Source organism: Poromitra crassiceps, assembly GCF_964638095.1.
Source record: "Poromitra crassiceps genome assembly, chromosome: 1".
In the NCBI taxonomy this organism is placed as follows: domain Eukaryota; kingdom Metazoa; phylum Chordata; class Actinopteri; order Beryciformes; family Melamphaidae; genus Poromitra; species Poromitra crassiceps.
The window spans coordinates 125,215,840-125,233,426 of record NC_139623.1 but is presented as its reverse complement, the minus strand read 5'-3'; the positions used below and the strand labels follow the sequence as shown (position 1 = coordinate 125,233,426).

Genomic DNA, 17,587 nt, shown 5'->3' with positions numbered 1-17,587 from the left:
AGTGTCATACAGTGTCATACAGTGTGGTGAAAAGAGGGCAAGAGAGGAAATTAAAACAGAAGTGGATTTATAGTTAGAAAGAGTGCTAAAAAAGAGAGTTTTTTTTTTTTTTTTTTTTTTTTTTAATCCATAGATAAGCTGCACCGTTATATAAGCCGCAGGGGCCAAAAAAGGCCAAAAAACGGGAAAAAAGGTGCGGCTTATAGTCCGGAATTTACGGTATATATATATATATATATATATATCATCTTTAAGATATGCCTTGTAAATCCAAGGTGATGAAGCATAGGTGTGCACGGCTTATGTTCATAATTGAAAGGTCATCAAAGCTCTTTAAAAAAAAACATTTGCACTTAAACCTGAGAAATGTGGCACTTCATAGTAAATAACAGGAGTCTATTTTTATTATTTTTCTCTTAAAAAAGTAATAGATGTCTGGAAGAGCTCAGAAAACAAATTTTCAAATTATATTTTATTTGCTTTTTGCGAGTTTGTATGTAACTGATTGTGTTAAATGGACATTATGATATCGTCTCATATCGATTGCACGCCCCTGAAATGAATCAAAGTCGTATCGTGGCAGACTATGTGGTATCAGCAAATATCGTATCATTGTATGGTCATTAAACTTGTGATTCCCACCCCGACAACAAGGTGGACGACCGGCCGTGTTACTTTGCAGTGGAGGGGCTGTACACCGAGCTGAAGAAGGCCAACATCACCATCAGAGACAGCGTGTTCGAGGAGAACAAGCCCACCGTCAACTACTCCGACATCCTCTACGACGTGCAGAACGAGGGCCGAGGTGAGTCACCGCACGGCCTCAAATCAGTCATGTCATGAAATCAATCATGGTAGGTAAGATAAGTATGGTGATATTATGGTAGGATAGGTATGGTAATGTTATGGTAGGATACGTACGTAGGTAGATAGTCACAGCGTGTGAATAGTTATTACCAGTAACTATAGTCAATTTGTCCTTTTTCCTCTGACCTTCACTGGATCTTGTTTCATGTAAGGTAAATCTATCTGGAAAAAGCTTCTGACACGTAACAACACTCTTATTTCTGATATAAAAGTAACATTCATTATACGATCATTTATGTTATCATCTAGAAAACAAAACCCATCTTGGACGATGAGTGGGGGTCTTCTGTATTTTGAAAATATTGAATCATGAATTTCACACAGCAGATTTTTCATCAAAGTTCAGTCCGAGCTCTACATCCATTGTAAAATATTTTCAGTCCAGATAAAAAGAAGAAGAAAAAAAATCACTGGGACAAACCCAGATCAAACTATACAGAGCAAACATTCACGTCCATACCATCCTCTCATGCTGTCAGGTTAGAGCTCACAGGCTGTGATGCATTGCCAGAGGAACACAGTGTTATGGTTGAAAATGTACACACTGTATAGAGTTTCCAACTGAAGCCCTTCACTAAAAGCAGGATACAGAACAGCTGACTGGAGCCTGTACGTATCACACGTGTCGTTCTTCATCTTATCTCACTGGATCGATATGCTGTAACAAATGGATCAGGGACCGCCTCCCACTGGCTCCTCCCACCTCTCCACTGGCTTATTTATAGGATGTACAATGATCTCAGGCTGCTAAACCATACGATCACGTGAACTCGTTGCCTCCAGCCCGGGGCGGGCGTTTTCAGAAATGACAAAGTGCACAGGCCAATCAGGGACCTGCCTCGTAGTTGACACCGTAACCGGCCAATCAGGAACTCCGCTGGCAAAGCAGTAATGGCTGCTCCCATGGCTTTGCGGCTCGAGCAGTAACGTCAATGTTCATCAAGTTTACACAGCCGTAGAATTTAGAATTTAGAATGTTTTCTTGTTGATCCGAATGCACAGAGGGGACAGACATTGTGAGTTCATGTGAACGAGGCTCCAGTCCGGCCGTCTGCTCGTCCTGTGCCGGTTCTGGGGTCTCATTAACAAACCATGTGTAGGATCCCAACGAAGGATTTACTAAAAGAACAGTTCACCTATCCAGTGACTGCGCATACACCTGCATGCAATTTCCCAGTTCAATTGATAATCAGGCTCATTCATATGCGTCATGTGCTAATTGGCATTGACCATTTATGGTTGGATTGGCCCAGTTGGACTGTGATTGATGACAGATAATTGAGTGCAGCAGGTGTGGGTACTGTCTTGTCTCCCAAAATGTGCGTAAGGCTCAGAATTGACTTAAATTATTGGTGTTATATATATTGTATTATAAGCTGTCTTGTTTCCTATATAACCATAGTGTATTTTGCATGGAATACAAGATGACACTACATTGTGAAACACAGATTGGATCGAGTAGACAGTCACTGGACAAGCGAGTCATAGTTTTAGGGGCACTTTACACGAGGACGGTTTCCTATGGTGACGGGGAATTATTTTATCATTAGTGCCTCCCTTTTAGACGGCGACCGCGAATTTGGGCTTAGGAAACGACACATTTTGAAACCACCCTCCAGAGTGAAATTCTTGGTGATGCTTCCCGCTGAGCGCTCCATGTAATCGCTTGAGACGGCTCATTTCAGGAACTCTGACGTGCCATATGACACAATAGTTCATATTGTTCATACTGATCTATATCAAGGCATAGATCAAATGACACGCGACACACGCGATTATGCCATAGCCGTGCGCGAGTTGGCAACCATTTTCAAAATAAAACGTCAGTACTGTATGAATGAAGTTTGGCAACATTCAGAATTAAGCTACACTGCGGCCAACTTCAGTTACATGTTCATAACGTTACTGCTGCGAGGAGCCGATCGCTGTACCCGGTCGGCATTTAACGTTAGTTACAAACGCACGTCGACAGTGTTTTCTCACTGCCAGTAGCCTACAGTGGGGTTTGACAGATCACAGTCAGCGCTCCCGGTCCTCGCTGCTCGTTAAAGATTTCCAATAGGCGTTATTCTGATAAACTGGTCACATATATGTTACGTTCTCACCCGACAAATATTAAAACTTTAAAACAGTTTGGGTATTTTTAGCTTGAAAACAGCTTTTTGGCACGTCTAAATGACTGCGGTAGGCATACTCTACTTCCGTGTTTAAAACCGGAAAGACGATTACGAAATGACGTCATGCAGAAGCGTCCTTGTATGGGCAAAGAATAAGGTGATCACACTGCCACCTAGCGACCTGGCATGTACATTACGGCGTTTTAAAAATTCAACAGCGCTCATGTAAACAGGGAGAAGGTGTGAAGGAAAAGGTGTGAAGGAAAAGGTGTGAAGGAAACGCTATTGTGTCGTTTCCTCCAGAAACTGTCCTCGTGTAAAGGGCCCCTTAGTAGGGATTCTAGGCACATATGGAGGATAAATGAGGCCCCTGCTGGTTTGTGCTTATCGCCCGGTCATCTCACCCTGTGAGCGGGCCGGGCAGCGTGGCTTGTTAGCCGTTGCTCCTTGCCGCAGGGCGGGCAGCATCACAGCAGAAACATGAGCCCGATCGATGCATCTCCCGGCCAGACGGCTCTCTCAGCACTGAGCCCCGAGGACACAGTGGAAACTCTGCTCGGCTCGATCATGCAGCACATGGGAGCACGCTGTGGGGGTGATGTTTGACTATGGAAATAAACAGGCTGCAGTGGGAGCTATAGAGAGCCAAAGTGAACATCACTTCCTGCCTTTCTCCCTGTAGCCTACCAGCGTCTGAAAAAATATGAATGGTGGTGAACGGAGAGAAACATTGCTTTCTTGATCCCATTTGGATGGTGCAAAGGTAAATTTGGTTAATTTAAATGAACTGTATGCATGTTAAGAAAGTCGCAGTTTGTGGTAAAACTGTGGCACTATAAGCTATAAATCAGAATGACTAGAACAGCAGACACCAACTGAGCCAATTTAAGGTCACTCATCGTCTTCATTATTCAAAGTCCAGGTTACACAAGATCTACCCTTTTCTCACCACCATGTGATAGGTGTCGGGTGTCAGAGGAAAAATCTGACACCTGAAATCTGAAAATAACCCTTCAGCCAGAGGCAGAATTCGCCGTCTTTGGATGCTCAGAATCCTCTCTGCTCCTCCCTACGGCTGTGCAACAGTCTCTGACGCAGGCGACGACTATCGCCAAGAGACTCATTCTGAAGGAGTGGAAGTCCCCCTCTCCACCTTCTTTTCAGCTGTGGCTGACGGACATGGTTTCGGTTATACTCCGGTTCCTGAGGACCAATTAATTTAGGAAATTCACAATTATCTGGGACCCATTTCTAACCTACTTAGATGAGGTTAAGAGTGATGGGTAACTTGCTCAGCTGACTTCTCATGGACCCCTTGCATGGGATTCCACGCACATTTATTACAAGCACATATAGGCACTTGATGCGGCTGGTAGCGCCATGTTGTAAGATTAATGTTGGTATATGTATGTTTTCGTTTTTTTTCTCAGCCTGTTTTTGTTTTCTATGTTCTGAAAATGACAAAATAAAATATGGGGAAAAAAATCTGAAAGACTAGGCCTACGCACAACCAGTTGCATAAGTGACGTCTCTCCCGCCAGTCTGTTGTTGATGGTGTGACGTATATTGTGCTACACGAGGATGTAGTTGATTGACAAAACTAAACCTTATGAGGCCATGTCCACACGGAGACGAGTTTAGGTGTATCCGCAAAGGTTTTTTCTCATATGGACATTTCGTCCAGACGGAACCAGCGTTCTGGGAGTATACATTCTGGGAGAATACGCTAATTTTTGAAACCAGGTCCCAGAGTGAATAAATCTGAAGACGCCACCCTTGCATTTCCGTGTTTACAACCCATACGCATCTTTCCTGAACCGATGACGCCATAGCCCCACCTCTCTCCGCCAGCAACAGCTACTGAGCCTGTTATAGGGCTCTTACAGCTGCTTCTTCCCATCCACCCCACCCCTCCGGATATTTCCCAGAAATTTATTTATTTATTTATTTACAAGAACACAAAAAAAACCAGGCTAAACGTGTTAGATAGAAATATTAATTTTTAATACAACATGCAATTCTGGAATATTTGAATATTGGACAAAATGAAATGAAATGAAATGTAAACCCTGAGTCTAACACACATACTCGGGATGGTGTATATATAGCCCTGGCAAATACGTGTTATAGTGAAGTGAGAGGTTTGACGACCACATGGTTGCACTGTGATGTCCACTCCCACAAGACTTTAGCTTACTTGACACCACTTTTTCAATAAAAACATATTTATGTCATGACTTTATATAATGTATATTTATGTTGCATCATTTAGCCTGTGCTGTGATGTGCAGGAGCGGCCAATACGCTGGGATGTGTTTGCAACACATGTCTAAAGATCATGGAAGTGGATGGTATCAGGAACGTCACCGATAGTTAACATTCTATATTGTAGGCTACAGGGAGACCATCAGCCCTGCTGAACAGCTCTGCATTTGCCTGTATCGGTTTAATCATTTTATTCATGGACATGGCAAACCTCCCCGCAAAGCCAAGGGTTTAAGCTGCTCTCTACAGTGAGATACACATTATAGAATGTGCGCCCCTAGTGGTTGAATGCTATTATTGACGAGATTGTCTTATTCTCTGTTTTTGGTGTACTTTGTGGCAGCGTTACAGCGCCACTTACCGGCCTGGCATATATACTACAGCGGTTTCAGTGGTATTCAGTGGTTTCATGTGGATACACACATTTCTTGAAACGATTCCGTGTTTTATGGAAAACTTTTCTTAAACGAAAAAGAAAAAAAAAGATGTCCGTGTGGACATGACCTCAGTTCCAGGACAAACTGTGACTTTCTTGACATGCATAGTTATCTTTTAAACTGACAAAATGTACCTTTGCACCCTGTGGCACAATTCAAATGGGCTAAAAAATGTAACTCTCTCTCTCCGTTCACCACCGTGTTTTCAGCTGGCCCTGCAGCTCGCATACACAGCTCGGCTGCTGTGTGGCCTCGCCTGCTCTTTTGGTGTGTGTGTGTGTGTGTTGCTCACAAAATGTATATATAATATATATATATATATATGTGTATATATATATATATATATATATATATACGGTATATATATATATGTGTGTGTGTGTGTGTGTGTGTGCGCGCGTGCGTGCGTGTGTATGTGCATATGTATATATATATATATGTGTATGTATGTGTGTATATATATATATATATATATATATATATATATATATATAGTGGACCACTATATATATATATCCATATATTTCCACTTTACGATATCGATAAGATACAATATCACTCAATGTAACAATACTTCGATCTAGTGGGAGCATAAATATACTTTTTTTACCCATGCATGTGGTTGATGTTTGACCCAAGGAAATAAAGCTTTATTTGTACAGCACATTTCATACACTGGGGCAATTCAAGGTGCTTTACAGAGTAATAAAAAAGAATACAGTAAAGATCAAAATAAAATAAAAGATTCTTATCTTATCTTTTTTCCTATCTTCTTATCTGTCTTTCCTGATTCGACTCTTGTTCTGATATTGACGTCACATCTCACTGCCTAAAGGCTGTTTTATGGTTATAAGAAAGTCGGATGACATTCAGGCATTTATTTAAAATCCCTCCGTGCGACTCGTAGGCTACAGGTGAGGATATTTAAAATCCCTCTGTGCCGCCTCGTAGGCTACAGGTGAGGATATTTCCTCACCTGTTCTGCCAATTTCTCCTCAAAGCCATCAATACAATTTTTTTACTAACGTTATAATACGACTTTTATCGACTGACACTACAAGCAAAGCAACATTAAACAGCAGTTTCCATTTCCATGGCAACAATAGGACGCTCGGTCCAGCCAACCAATTCAAATGTAAGACAAATCAATGATGCGACCTTATACATTTCCTTAAAGGTGGAAGGTGGAAGACACCATCTGCCAACACGTGCTTTCTGTCTTTCTTACATAATTTCTGTCTTAACATTGTTACTTGTCTTACAACCATAAAACAGCCTTAAGGCAGACGAGAATCATAGATTCTCATGTTGGTCCTAAATATAAAGCTCTGTCATCTAGCGCTTTGAGTTCCTAAAGCTCTGTCATAGCTCTTTGAGTTCCTAGATAAAGCTCTGTCATCTAGCTCTTTGAGTTCCTAGATAAAGCTGTCATCTAGCTCTTTGAGTTGCTAGATAAAGCTGTCATCTAGCTCTTTGAGTTCCTAGATAAAGCTCTGTCATCTAGCTCTTTGAGTTCCTAGATAAAGCTGTCATCTAACTCTTTGAGTTCCTAGATAAAGCTGTCATCTAGCTCTTTGAGTTCCTAGATAAAGCTGTCATCTAGCTCTTTGAGTTGCTAGATAAAGCTGTCATCTAGCTCTTTGAGTTCCTAGATAAAGCTGTCATCTAGCTCTTTGAGTTCCTAGATAAAGCTCTGTCATCTAGCTCTTTGAGTTCCTAGATAAAGCTGTCATCTTCTAGCTCTTTGAGTTCCTAGATAAAGCTGTCATCTAGCTCTTTGGGTTCCTAGATAAAGCTGTCATCTAGCTCTTTGAGTTCCAGATAAAGCTCTGTCATCTAAACATCGAACAAAAAGTTCAGAAATTTGTGTTTGGTAGATTATTTCTCTGTTGTAACAATGCTTCTTGGCAATAAATTGTATACCGTTGGAAAGCCTGTTTATTTCCCTTTTAAATGGTGCCCCATTTGTAAGGAACATGCATTTGTGGAATGAGCAGCACAGCTGAGTATGTGGGTGGATTGGATGATTTGAAGTCTATCAGTAGCAAGGAAGAAACAAGACATATTAGCAATTTTACAATTTATTCATTTAACAAACAGCCAGGAGCCTCAGTAGCGTGTGGAAGAACCATACACAGCTACAACAGCCTGGCACCAGGCTTGTCATCATTGGAGGAAATCTCAAAGCAGAGAGATATCGAGATGAGATTCTGCAACCAGTGGCGATCCCATATCTCCACAGTCTGGGACCAAACTCCATCCTCCAAGATGAGAACGCTCGCCCCCACAGAGCGGGGTTTATCAGAGACCACCTCCAGAATTTGAGAGTAGAGAGAATGGAATGGCCTGCCAACAGTCCTGACCTCAACCCAATTTAACATTTGTGGGATCAGCTTGGGTGTACTGTTCATGCTAGAGTGACCAACACAACCACGTTGGCTGACTTGCGACAAACCCTGTTTGAGGAGTGGAATGTCATCCCACAGCAGTGTGTGACCAGCATGAGGAGGAGGTGCCAACCCTAAATTCGGGAATGCGCGTGACCACGCCCACTAATAGCACTGGGCCAAGCCATAAATGCATAAATCCATAAATGCCGACATGCCCATGTCGGCTCTTAAAATGAAGGCTCTTATAAATCTAAGGTGAAGAGGTTGAACGCATGGAGAAAACAATGACTTGGAGAAAAAGAAGCACCTGTTACTGCATTTCAGTTAACCCGGATGGACACATTTATTGGTTTGTTCTTGTGACTTTTGCAAGCTCAGCATCCAAGCTCACTCACTCCTGGAGTCATAAATTTGCCTTGCAGTCGACCGCTTCTCCTATCTGCAGAAGTAAATCAATGTCAAAGCCAGTCAAGAGCACAAACAAACAGACTAAATGTTCAATTGGTTCCCAGTCAGCGTCCCGCACTCGTTCCCACACGGGTATCAACCTCCCGGCACGGCACTGATTAACAGAGGTCAAGAGCCCCGCTGCCGTATACGGAAACTACAGCCGGCTATCAGATCTGTGGGCATTTCCTGCTAAACACACTCTGGGATAGTGTGGGATCATTTCTTGCTCATTTTTGTCCTACACTGTAGACACACACAGTACAGAATGTAATGCTTAGATAGATACATTACATTTACATTACGTCATTTGGCAGACGCTTTTATCCAAAGCGACTTACAATAACACACTTTTTGTCAGCAATAGAGCAATCGACTATGGAGCACAGTCTATGACAACTACAAATCCTGAAGGAACAGTGGTACGAGTTTAGTTTAGGATTTTTTTTTAGATATTTTTTAGATACGCGTTTATAGGGCCATGTGATTTCTGCAATGCAGAAAAAACAGGCGGAATCATGGAATTTAATAATAAAAATGGAATCAACTGTAAAACATGGAATATAGCATAATCCATAATTTGGCTGACATTGATAAAAGTAGGCCTAATTATCAAAATCAAAAGTAGACCTAATTGTTGTAGTAACCTATAATTTCATAATTGTAAAATAGGCCTAATTCAGTTTTCGATTGGGGAGTTTTGAGAGGTAGGACGGTCTTGCGTGGGACCCTCACCTCAGAGCTATTATCATAACATTATCCTAATCAGTAAATTACAATTAAAATGGAAAAAACTGAATTTCCAAAGAAATATAGTGGAATTAACAAAAAATAAAACAGATTTCATGGCAGAGCCACATCAATAACGTGAATCGTTGCATAAGTCCGTAGCCAGAGTCAGTGAGATTCTCTTAGCACTTTAATTGTCTTTTCCTAAGTCCTTCTGAAGTCTCCTTCACATCTTTCCTTGACCTCATGATGCTTTCCAATTGTCAAGGAGAAGTCGTATATGAATATGAAGTCACCTGAATGAAGTTTTTGTCATCCGAAATAAATAGTCTAGTCTTTTTCACAAGACGAAACTGACAGTTGGTAAATCTTGATCATACGATTTATTGATTATTCACTTCACTTATATTTGATTTATTCCTGGCCCAAAAGGTTGGGAACCGCTGCGGTGTGAAAGCATCAAGTGTGTAAATCCAAAATAGTTCTCTCCTCAGGAGTAGAGTCACCTCTTGGAGGGCATTTGATGCCTCGATGCCAATGTATCCGAGAGTGTATATGTTATCAGAATCAGAATCAGCTTTATTGGACAAGTATGTGCACGTACAAGGAATTGGACTTTGGTTTGCTTTCCTCTCAAAGTACTCGCATACAGAAAAAAAATAAAGTTATGCACAAGTCAAAAACAGGCAAAGCAAGGGTACATTTAAACATTAGCAAAAAATTACAGTAGCTACTATACAATATGTAGTAGTAGTAGAAAACTCTAATGTCCTCCAATGAGGCAATTTGTTGTACAGCACAGTACATGAGGACACAGACACATTAAGATGACATACACAACTCATAAAAATCATAAAATCATCTGTAGTGGTCAAAAATACGCAATAATACTGTGCATTAAAGTGCACGACACGTGTTAGCAGCCCGGGCATATTTAAAGTGCATATCTATGATATTGCATATTGCATACTGCCCATTGCTGATGGCCAGCTACGTTCTCAATCTCATAATCATAATAAAACGTTCTCAAACCCATAATCATAACTAAACAACAATAACCGTATATAATAATAAAAAACAAATAAAAACTTCAGATTCCCTGAATCTCACATCTTATTTAGCTGGATGATTGACATGGGGATAAATTAATATTTTGCTCTGTTGGTTGTGATCTTGGGGTATGTATACCTCCGACCAGAAGGGAGTAGCTGAAACTCTGCTGACAGTGGATGGGTTTTGTCTGAGCAGACCTTGTCTGCCTTCACGGTCAGCCTAGTCAAGTACAGGTGGTACAGGTCAGCCTGCTGTTGCCCCATGATTTTTCCAGATCATTTGTGATCAATAATAAGTCAAGTCAAGTTAAGTTTATTTGTATAGCACATTTCATACACAGATGCAGTTCAAAGTGCTTCACATAAAATGGATGACATAAGAAAATAAAAAAGAGGATAAAATAGACATTTCATAACAGTTTTGTCTTTATACTGTAGTTTGGACGCCAAGCATAAGACCAAGATATTTATATTCTGTCACCAAAAGTCAAAGAGCACCTCTTTAGTCTTGGCTATGTTCAGAGTCAAATGTGAGGCCTCGCACCATTTGACAAAGTCATATGTGTGGTGTAAAGTGTTTATGACGGCTTTTGTAAATTGGACAGGTACGACTTCATGCATCATGGATTCGAATGGCACTCCTGTCAAGGGCTGCACAATATTGCAAAGAAACAAACATATAATGATTATTTTGACAGATATCGCGATTGCAATATGACTCATGATTTTAGTGGGAATGGTAGCTTTTGCATTTCATTTTCACTGAAAAAATAAAATTTGAATGTGATGTGATTTTTACTGGGGTCTGTACCAACACAAGTAACCCGTATATCTGGAGATATATGATTTGATTTGTAGGCCAGGGCATCTCTGTAGCATCACGTGCTTCATTTAATGGTATTTTGTGACACATTTCACCTTCATCAAAAATTTGCAGCTCCTGCGATTTGGATATTGCACTCAGCCATATTGGGATTTCGATAATATTTGAAATGAATTGTTCAGCCCTACTTCTGTGTTCAGTAATCCTGGTTTTAAAGGCTCTCGTTTTTCAAATATGCAAGTGGAACCTGCGTTGTGTTGACAGCACTGGCAGTGCCCCATGTTAACTCATTGAGTGCCAGCCACTTTTGGAAAACGGATGCTCCCAGTGCCAGCCCTTTCAGAGCGTTTTCAGTGATTTCTCAAGGCCCACAGAATATTGTGTGATATTACTATGTAAACACCGAACACGCCCAAAGAACGATGAGAGTCTATTGTATCATCAGCAAAAAAAAGTTTATTGATATCATTTTCCGTTCTTTAGTTATCAGCCGGAGAAGATAGGTTGTTTTCAGCAAAAACAGACGTTTCAAACTAGAAGCTGAGATAATCAGCCTTTTGTGAAATGAAGCATTTCAAGCACATCACTGACTCTGAAGCTAATATTTTCTGATGTAGTGACACCTCAAAAATAATTTCCTTCAATAAAACAGCGAAAACAAAGGAATTTTGTTTGGCAAAATAATATTTTTTAGCTGCAACCAGCGCAGCACTGGCCCCTGCTGCACAGACCCTACACCTTCTTGCTGGTCTTGATTTACTGCTGGTGGGCATCAGATATTCTAGCTTGTGTTTGCCAACCAATCTGTCCATCGAGCCTGCTGTCTGGGTCAGTGTTGTATGCTGCCCCACCCCCCCTCAACTGCAAACCCCTCCTCCGTGGGTGTGTCTCTGGTGGCTCTGGTGGCTCTCTGCTGCGTTTGCTCTGCACTGAAAACCCAGCTTTTTCACAGCGTTCCGCCGTTTTTGTCGCCCGCTCCCAGCGCTTCCAACTGAGAATAATAACAACTCCACAACTAATCATGTGGAGGAGCTATCGCAGCGGAGACGGAGGGGCTCAATTGTGGCAGCAGATTGGCTGCTGCAGGCACAGCTAACGTTATGCTTCATGCATATCGATGCATACCGATGCGGTTTCCGTGTCCCCACGGCTTCTTCTGTTTTTTTCCTCACCTTTCTCTAATCTGGAGAGCACTGTCGCCACCTAATGGGTCCGTAAAATAGCTTTTACACATTCAACATCCCCCATACTTTCACAGGAGATGCATCAGGCTTTGATCCACGTCCCACCGTCAAAAAACGCAATTGACGACAATCGTTACTATTTGAATTGACAACGATTGTCGTCATTGGCACTCAATGAGTTAACATAGGGTCCTGTGATGTGATGAACTCAAAATGCTAAATAATAAAGAAATATTTCTGGTTTCTAGGGACTTTAAATCACATCATCATCATCATCATCATCATTAAAATTGCTAAGTGGGCGGCCGGTGGTTAGTCACGATTTTGCGGGCTGTGTGTTTGTGACATCATCAGTGATGTCATAAATCAAGAATTGTGATGTCATCAGTGATGTCACTTGAGCAATTGTGATGTCATCAGTGATGTCACTCAAGCAATTGTGATGTCATCAGTGATGTCAGAAATCCTTCCTGGCTGAGGCTATAAGTGGTGGCAGCCGAGCCTGAGAACACACTTCTCTCTAAAGACACACTGAGAAGGATAGTGCTGCACGGGCTTTAGGAGCCAACAGGCTAGTAGATGAACAGAATGATTAGGGAGGTGAACACCCCCTCCTCCGCCTCAGAGGATGAGGCCCCTCCAAGCAGTCCCAGACCGGCCGGCTTGGTACAGAGGAGCCCCAGATATGGAACCCCCAGTGTGGGAAGCTCAAGAGAGAGGACCTCTCCCCAGGTCAGCCCCAGAGGCCGCCCTGCATCTGGGAGCCCCGCCTGCAGCAGCTCAGACACCAGCAGCAGTGATGAGAGTGATGAGGAAGAGGAGGCGGCGATGCAGAGGATAAGGAGCAGTGTGGCTCAGATCAAAACAGCTCCAGATGACCAGACCAGAGACACACCTCCAGGATCAAGATCCAGATCGAGAGAGCGAGACAGGTCCAGAGAGAGAGACAGATCCAGGTCCGGAGAGAGAGACAGGTCCAAATCCAGAGACATAGACAGGGCCAGGAGTCGGGACAGAGAACGGCGTGACAGAGGATGCTACGCTTGGGATCACCATGACAACAGGGAGGAGGGGCGCTTCGACCGGCCGCGGGCCAATTGGGGCCCAATTGACCCCATCCTGACCCGGACGGGCAGAGCCTACATCCCCCCCGCCAAGCTACGTATGATGCAACAACAGATCACTGACAAGACCAGCCTGGCGTATCAGAGGAGGAGCTGGGAGGCTCTGAAGAAGTCCATCAATAGTCCATCAATAGGCTTCCGAGCTTCATTTGAAAACGTAAGCCATTACACACTCTTACCCTCTTGTTTCCTGTCAAGGATGTGGTTGCTAAATTTGTGAATCTGAAGACTTTACAGTGGTATGGTATATTATGACTCTCAGATAGCACTAGAGGTATAAAGAATTACAGTTGCGTTTGAGACAGAGGGGCCCAATCCCAATTCTTTTCTTAACCCTCAATCTTAACCCTCCAGCTCAACCCTCAATCTTAGTAGCCCTCAAAACTAAGTGTTAAGGGCTATCTTGCGACTTTAAAATGGGACAGCCCTTAAAGGCAGAGACGTCTTCAGACTGTGGGGGGCAGCAATATGCCAAAGCTCCGGATCCAGTCTGTCAATTCAAAAGAGGAGGAAAAAAGCATCCTTACAAATATTTCCTTGATAATATAGATGTAGAAATTACGATAACCATTGTATTATCTTAGTTTAAATGTCATTTTATGGATTTCCGTTTTGGAGCCTAACACATTTGTTGTTGCTAACTATCGATAGTCAGTAGCCGTGCTGGTCAAGCCATATTATTATTATTATATTATAACATTGTTAACGTTGTTACGAAATGCCATAATTCTCGGTGGTAATGTCGTTGTTGAGTTGTTTTTATCAAGATACAGCCTACGTGTAATGCAAAGCACCACAAAACAAGTGGGGGCTAGAATGACCGTGCTTTCCGACGTGAGGGCTGGCTTGACTGCAGTTAAACACTGCAGTCAAGCCAGCCCTCACGTCGGAAAGCACGGTCATTCTAGCCCCCACTCGTTAGCAACAACAATGTAGTTAGGATTCCAAAAACGGAAATCCATAAAGTGACATTAAACTAAGCTAATACAATGGTTATCGTAATTTTTACATCGCTATTAACAAGGAAATACTTAACTTTGTAGGGCTCCTTTTTTCCTCCTTCGCCGCCATCTTCCATCTGAATGGATCTAGCTGATGACACGCAAGGGATTCTGGGATCGCACTCACCGGCAAGTGTGGTCGTGGAAAATCTCAAAACTGAGGGCCGTAGACCCCTCAAACTCGACCCTTAACTTAACAAAGTGAGAATCGGGACAGCACTAGCACTTCGCGGGATTGCGCATTTTTGAGACTGAGGGTTAAGATTGAGGGTTAAGATAGGAATTGGGATTGGGCCAGGATTCCTATTACACAATTATCAACATATTAGTTGTGATAGTTTGAGAGCCAAGATACATAGCTCTGAAAACTTTGCATGTATTTTATTTAAATTATTTATTTCCCCCCCGCCAAGCTACGTATGATGCAACAACAGATCACTGACAAGACCAGCCTGGCGTATCAGAGGATGAGCTGGGAGGCTCTGAAGAAGTCCATCAATGGTCTGATCAACAAGGTGAACGTGTCTAACATTGTCAACATCATCCAGGAGCTGCTGCAGGAGAACATCGTCAGGGGGAAAGGTCTCTTGGCCCGCTCAGTGCTGCAGGCCCAGGCTGCCTCACCCATCTTCACTCACGTGTACGCCGTTGTCGTCTCCATCATCAACTCCAACTTCCCTCAGATCGGAGAGCTCATTCTCAAGAGGCTCATCCTCAACTTCATAAAGGGCTACATGCGCAACCTCAAGCAACAGTGTCTGACGGCCTCCAAGTTTTTGGCTCACCTCACCAACCAGAACGTGGTTCACGAGGTCTTGTGTCTGGAGATGTTGACTCTGCTGTTGGAGCATCCGACCGACGACAGCGTGGAAGTCTCCATCTCCTTCCTGAAGGAGTGTGGACTCAAGCTTACGGAGGTCTCTCCCAGAGGGATCAATGCCATCTTTGAGCGGTTGAGGAACATTCTTCACGAGTCATCTATAGATAAGTGTGTTCAGTACATGATCATAATGATGTTTACTGTTAGGAAGGACGGCTTTAAAGACCACCCAGCGATCCCCCCCGGGCTGGACCTGGTGGACGAGGGCTCCCAGTTCACTCACATGCTCTCCCTGAGGGACGAATACGACCCCAAGGACCTGACCAATGTGTTTAAGATGGACCCAGACTTCCTGGAGAATGAGGAGAAATATAAAACCATTAAAAAACAGATCCTGGATGAAGGCAGCAGTGACTCAGGAGAGGAGGGAGACGGCAGTAATAAAGACGAAGAGGAGGAGAACGAGGAGGAGGGAGAGGAAGGTCAAAAGATGACCATCTTTGATCAGACTGAAGTGAACCTGGTGGCTTTCAGAAGAACCATCTACCTGGCCATCCAGTCCAGTCTGGACTTTGAGGAATGTGCTCACAAACTAATCAAGATGGACTTTCTTGACAGCCAGACGAATGAGCTGTGTAACATGATCCTGGACTGTTGTGCTCAAAAGAGAACATACGAGAAGTTCTTTGGTCTGCTGGCTGGGAGGTTCTGCCTGTTGAAGAAGGAGTACATGGAGTCATTTGAGGGCATCTTCTCAGAGCAGTATGAGACCATCCACTGCCTGGAGACCAACAAGCTGAGGAACGTAGCTCGCCTCTTCAGTCATCTGCTCTACACTGACTCTGTGCCCTGGAGTGTCTTGGAGTGTATAAAGGTGAGTGAGGAGACAACCACGTCTTCCAATAGGATCTTTGTGAAGATCTTGTTCCAGGAGCTCTGTGCCTACATGGGCCTACCACGGCTCAACCAGAGGCTCAAAGACCTGACCCTGCAAGCGTTCTTTGAGGGCCTGTTTCCTCGTGATAACCCCAAGAATGCTTGCTTCGCCATCAACTTCTTCACCTCCATCGGCCTGGGAGGACTGACTGATGAGTTGAGGGAGCATCTGAAGAACTCTGACTCCTCCAGCCAATCAGATTCCTCCTCCAGCAGCAGCAGCAGTAGCTCAGAGTCCGACTCCAAACACAAGAAGAAGAAGAAGAAGAAGAAGGAAAAGAAGAAGAAGAGAAAAGAGCAGAGCAAGAAGAGGAAGAAAGACCAGAAGAAGAAGGGACGGCAGGAAGTGGGTGGCCTTTCGCCACGGAGAGCGACGAGGACGACGAAGGAGTGAGGAAGGACAGGCCCCGGCGTGCACATAGAGTATATCTGACAATTCATGAACATATCTACATATTACAGTAGGTGTAGGTGTGTGGAACGGGAAGCAAACAGAATCTGTTGAATCTCAACTAATAAGCTGTTAAAACAACATCTACAGACAAAGACAAACAGTTGAATTGTAATGTCAAGTAAATAAGCTGTTTAAATCTTACAAATACTCTGTAGACCCTCTGTAGGCTGACTATGCAATAAAGTGTTACCATTTTTTTCTTGTAATAAAGGCCACCTCCAGCTCTACTGAAAAGTAGACTATACTCCAGCTATGGCTTTGGTCATATTCTCTTACTCTCTTTTTTCCCCTTTCTTTTACACATTACTGATGCCAGGACCTCAAATCTATCAGGAACTCACACGGTGCAGTGTGAGTTCCTGATAGATTTGAGGTCCTGGTATCAGTAATATATCAGGAGTCAGCAGGATAAACTGAGAATATCATAAGGGTGTGATCTTGTTTTTAGATAATCTACTGTGAGAATATACATTATTTAAGCAATATAGCATGAGAGCAAGTGTGTTGTGGCGAATATATCCCGCCACAACACACTGATAAGCTGTTATCCCACTCGGCCTGCGGCCTCGTGGGATAACAGCTTATCAGTTACGGGGTATCAGTTACGGGGTTAAATGCGGGGTTAAATGCGGGGTTAACAGCCTTTTTTTTGCAAAGAAGACATTAGCCCGCATTTATTCTTGTACAAAACATAATTTTCTGCGAAGTATTAGTAAAGTTATAAGCGAAGATCGATTCACAAGGATCTGACAGCTGTCTCCGCCATTTTTTTTCTCCTACGTTGTCATTTGAGGTAAGCCTTATTATTACTCTCTTAGTAAGAGAGTTGCCATGGCAACTCAATAACCCATGGCCATACAGTAGGTATGCGTAACCGAGTCCAATAACGAGTCCAATAACCCATGGCCATGGGTTATTGGACTCGGTTACGGGATTTATAC

At 43.0% G+C, this 17,587-nt stretch overlaps 2 protein-coding genes across 2 annotated transcripts in view; both read left to right on the top strand.

The window, feature by feature from the left end:
* The window catches only part of LOC310785201 (atrial natriuretic peptide receptor 1-like), a gene marked incomplete at both ends in the record, with an annotated part of 143,886 nt that overhangs the window by 3,502 nt on the left and 122,797 nt on the right, over window positions 1-17,587 (top strand). Inside the window, one exon of the mRNA XM_083646196.1 lies at window positions 655-805. Coding sequence (XP_083502322.1) covers window positions 655-805 — 151 coding nt within the window. The remainder of the gene's footprint in view (window positions 1-654; window positions 806-17,587) is intronic.
* Window positions 13,140-16,586, top strand: LOC310785343 (pre-mRNA-splicing factor CWC22 homolog; the record flags this gene model as incomplete). The annotated part of the gene is made up of 3 exons (XM_083646384.1): window positions 13,140-13,243; window positions 13,376-13,473; window positions 14,854-16,586. 3 exons carry the CDS (start codon window positions 13,140-13,142, stop codon window positions 16,584-16,586), a joined length of 1,935 nt encoding a protein of 644 aa, XP_083502510.1.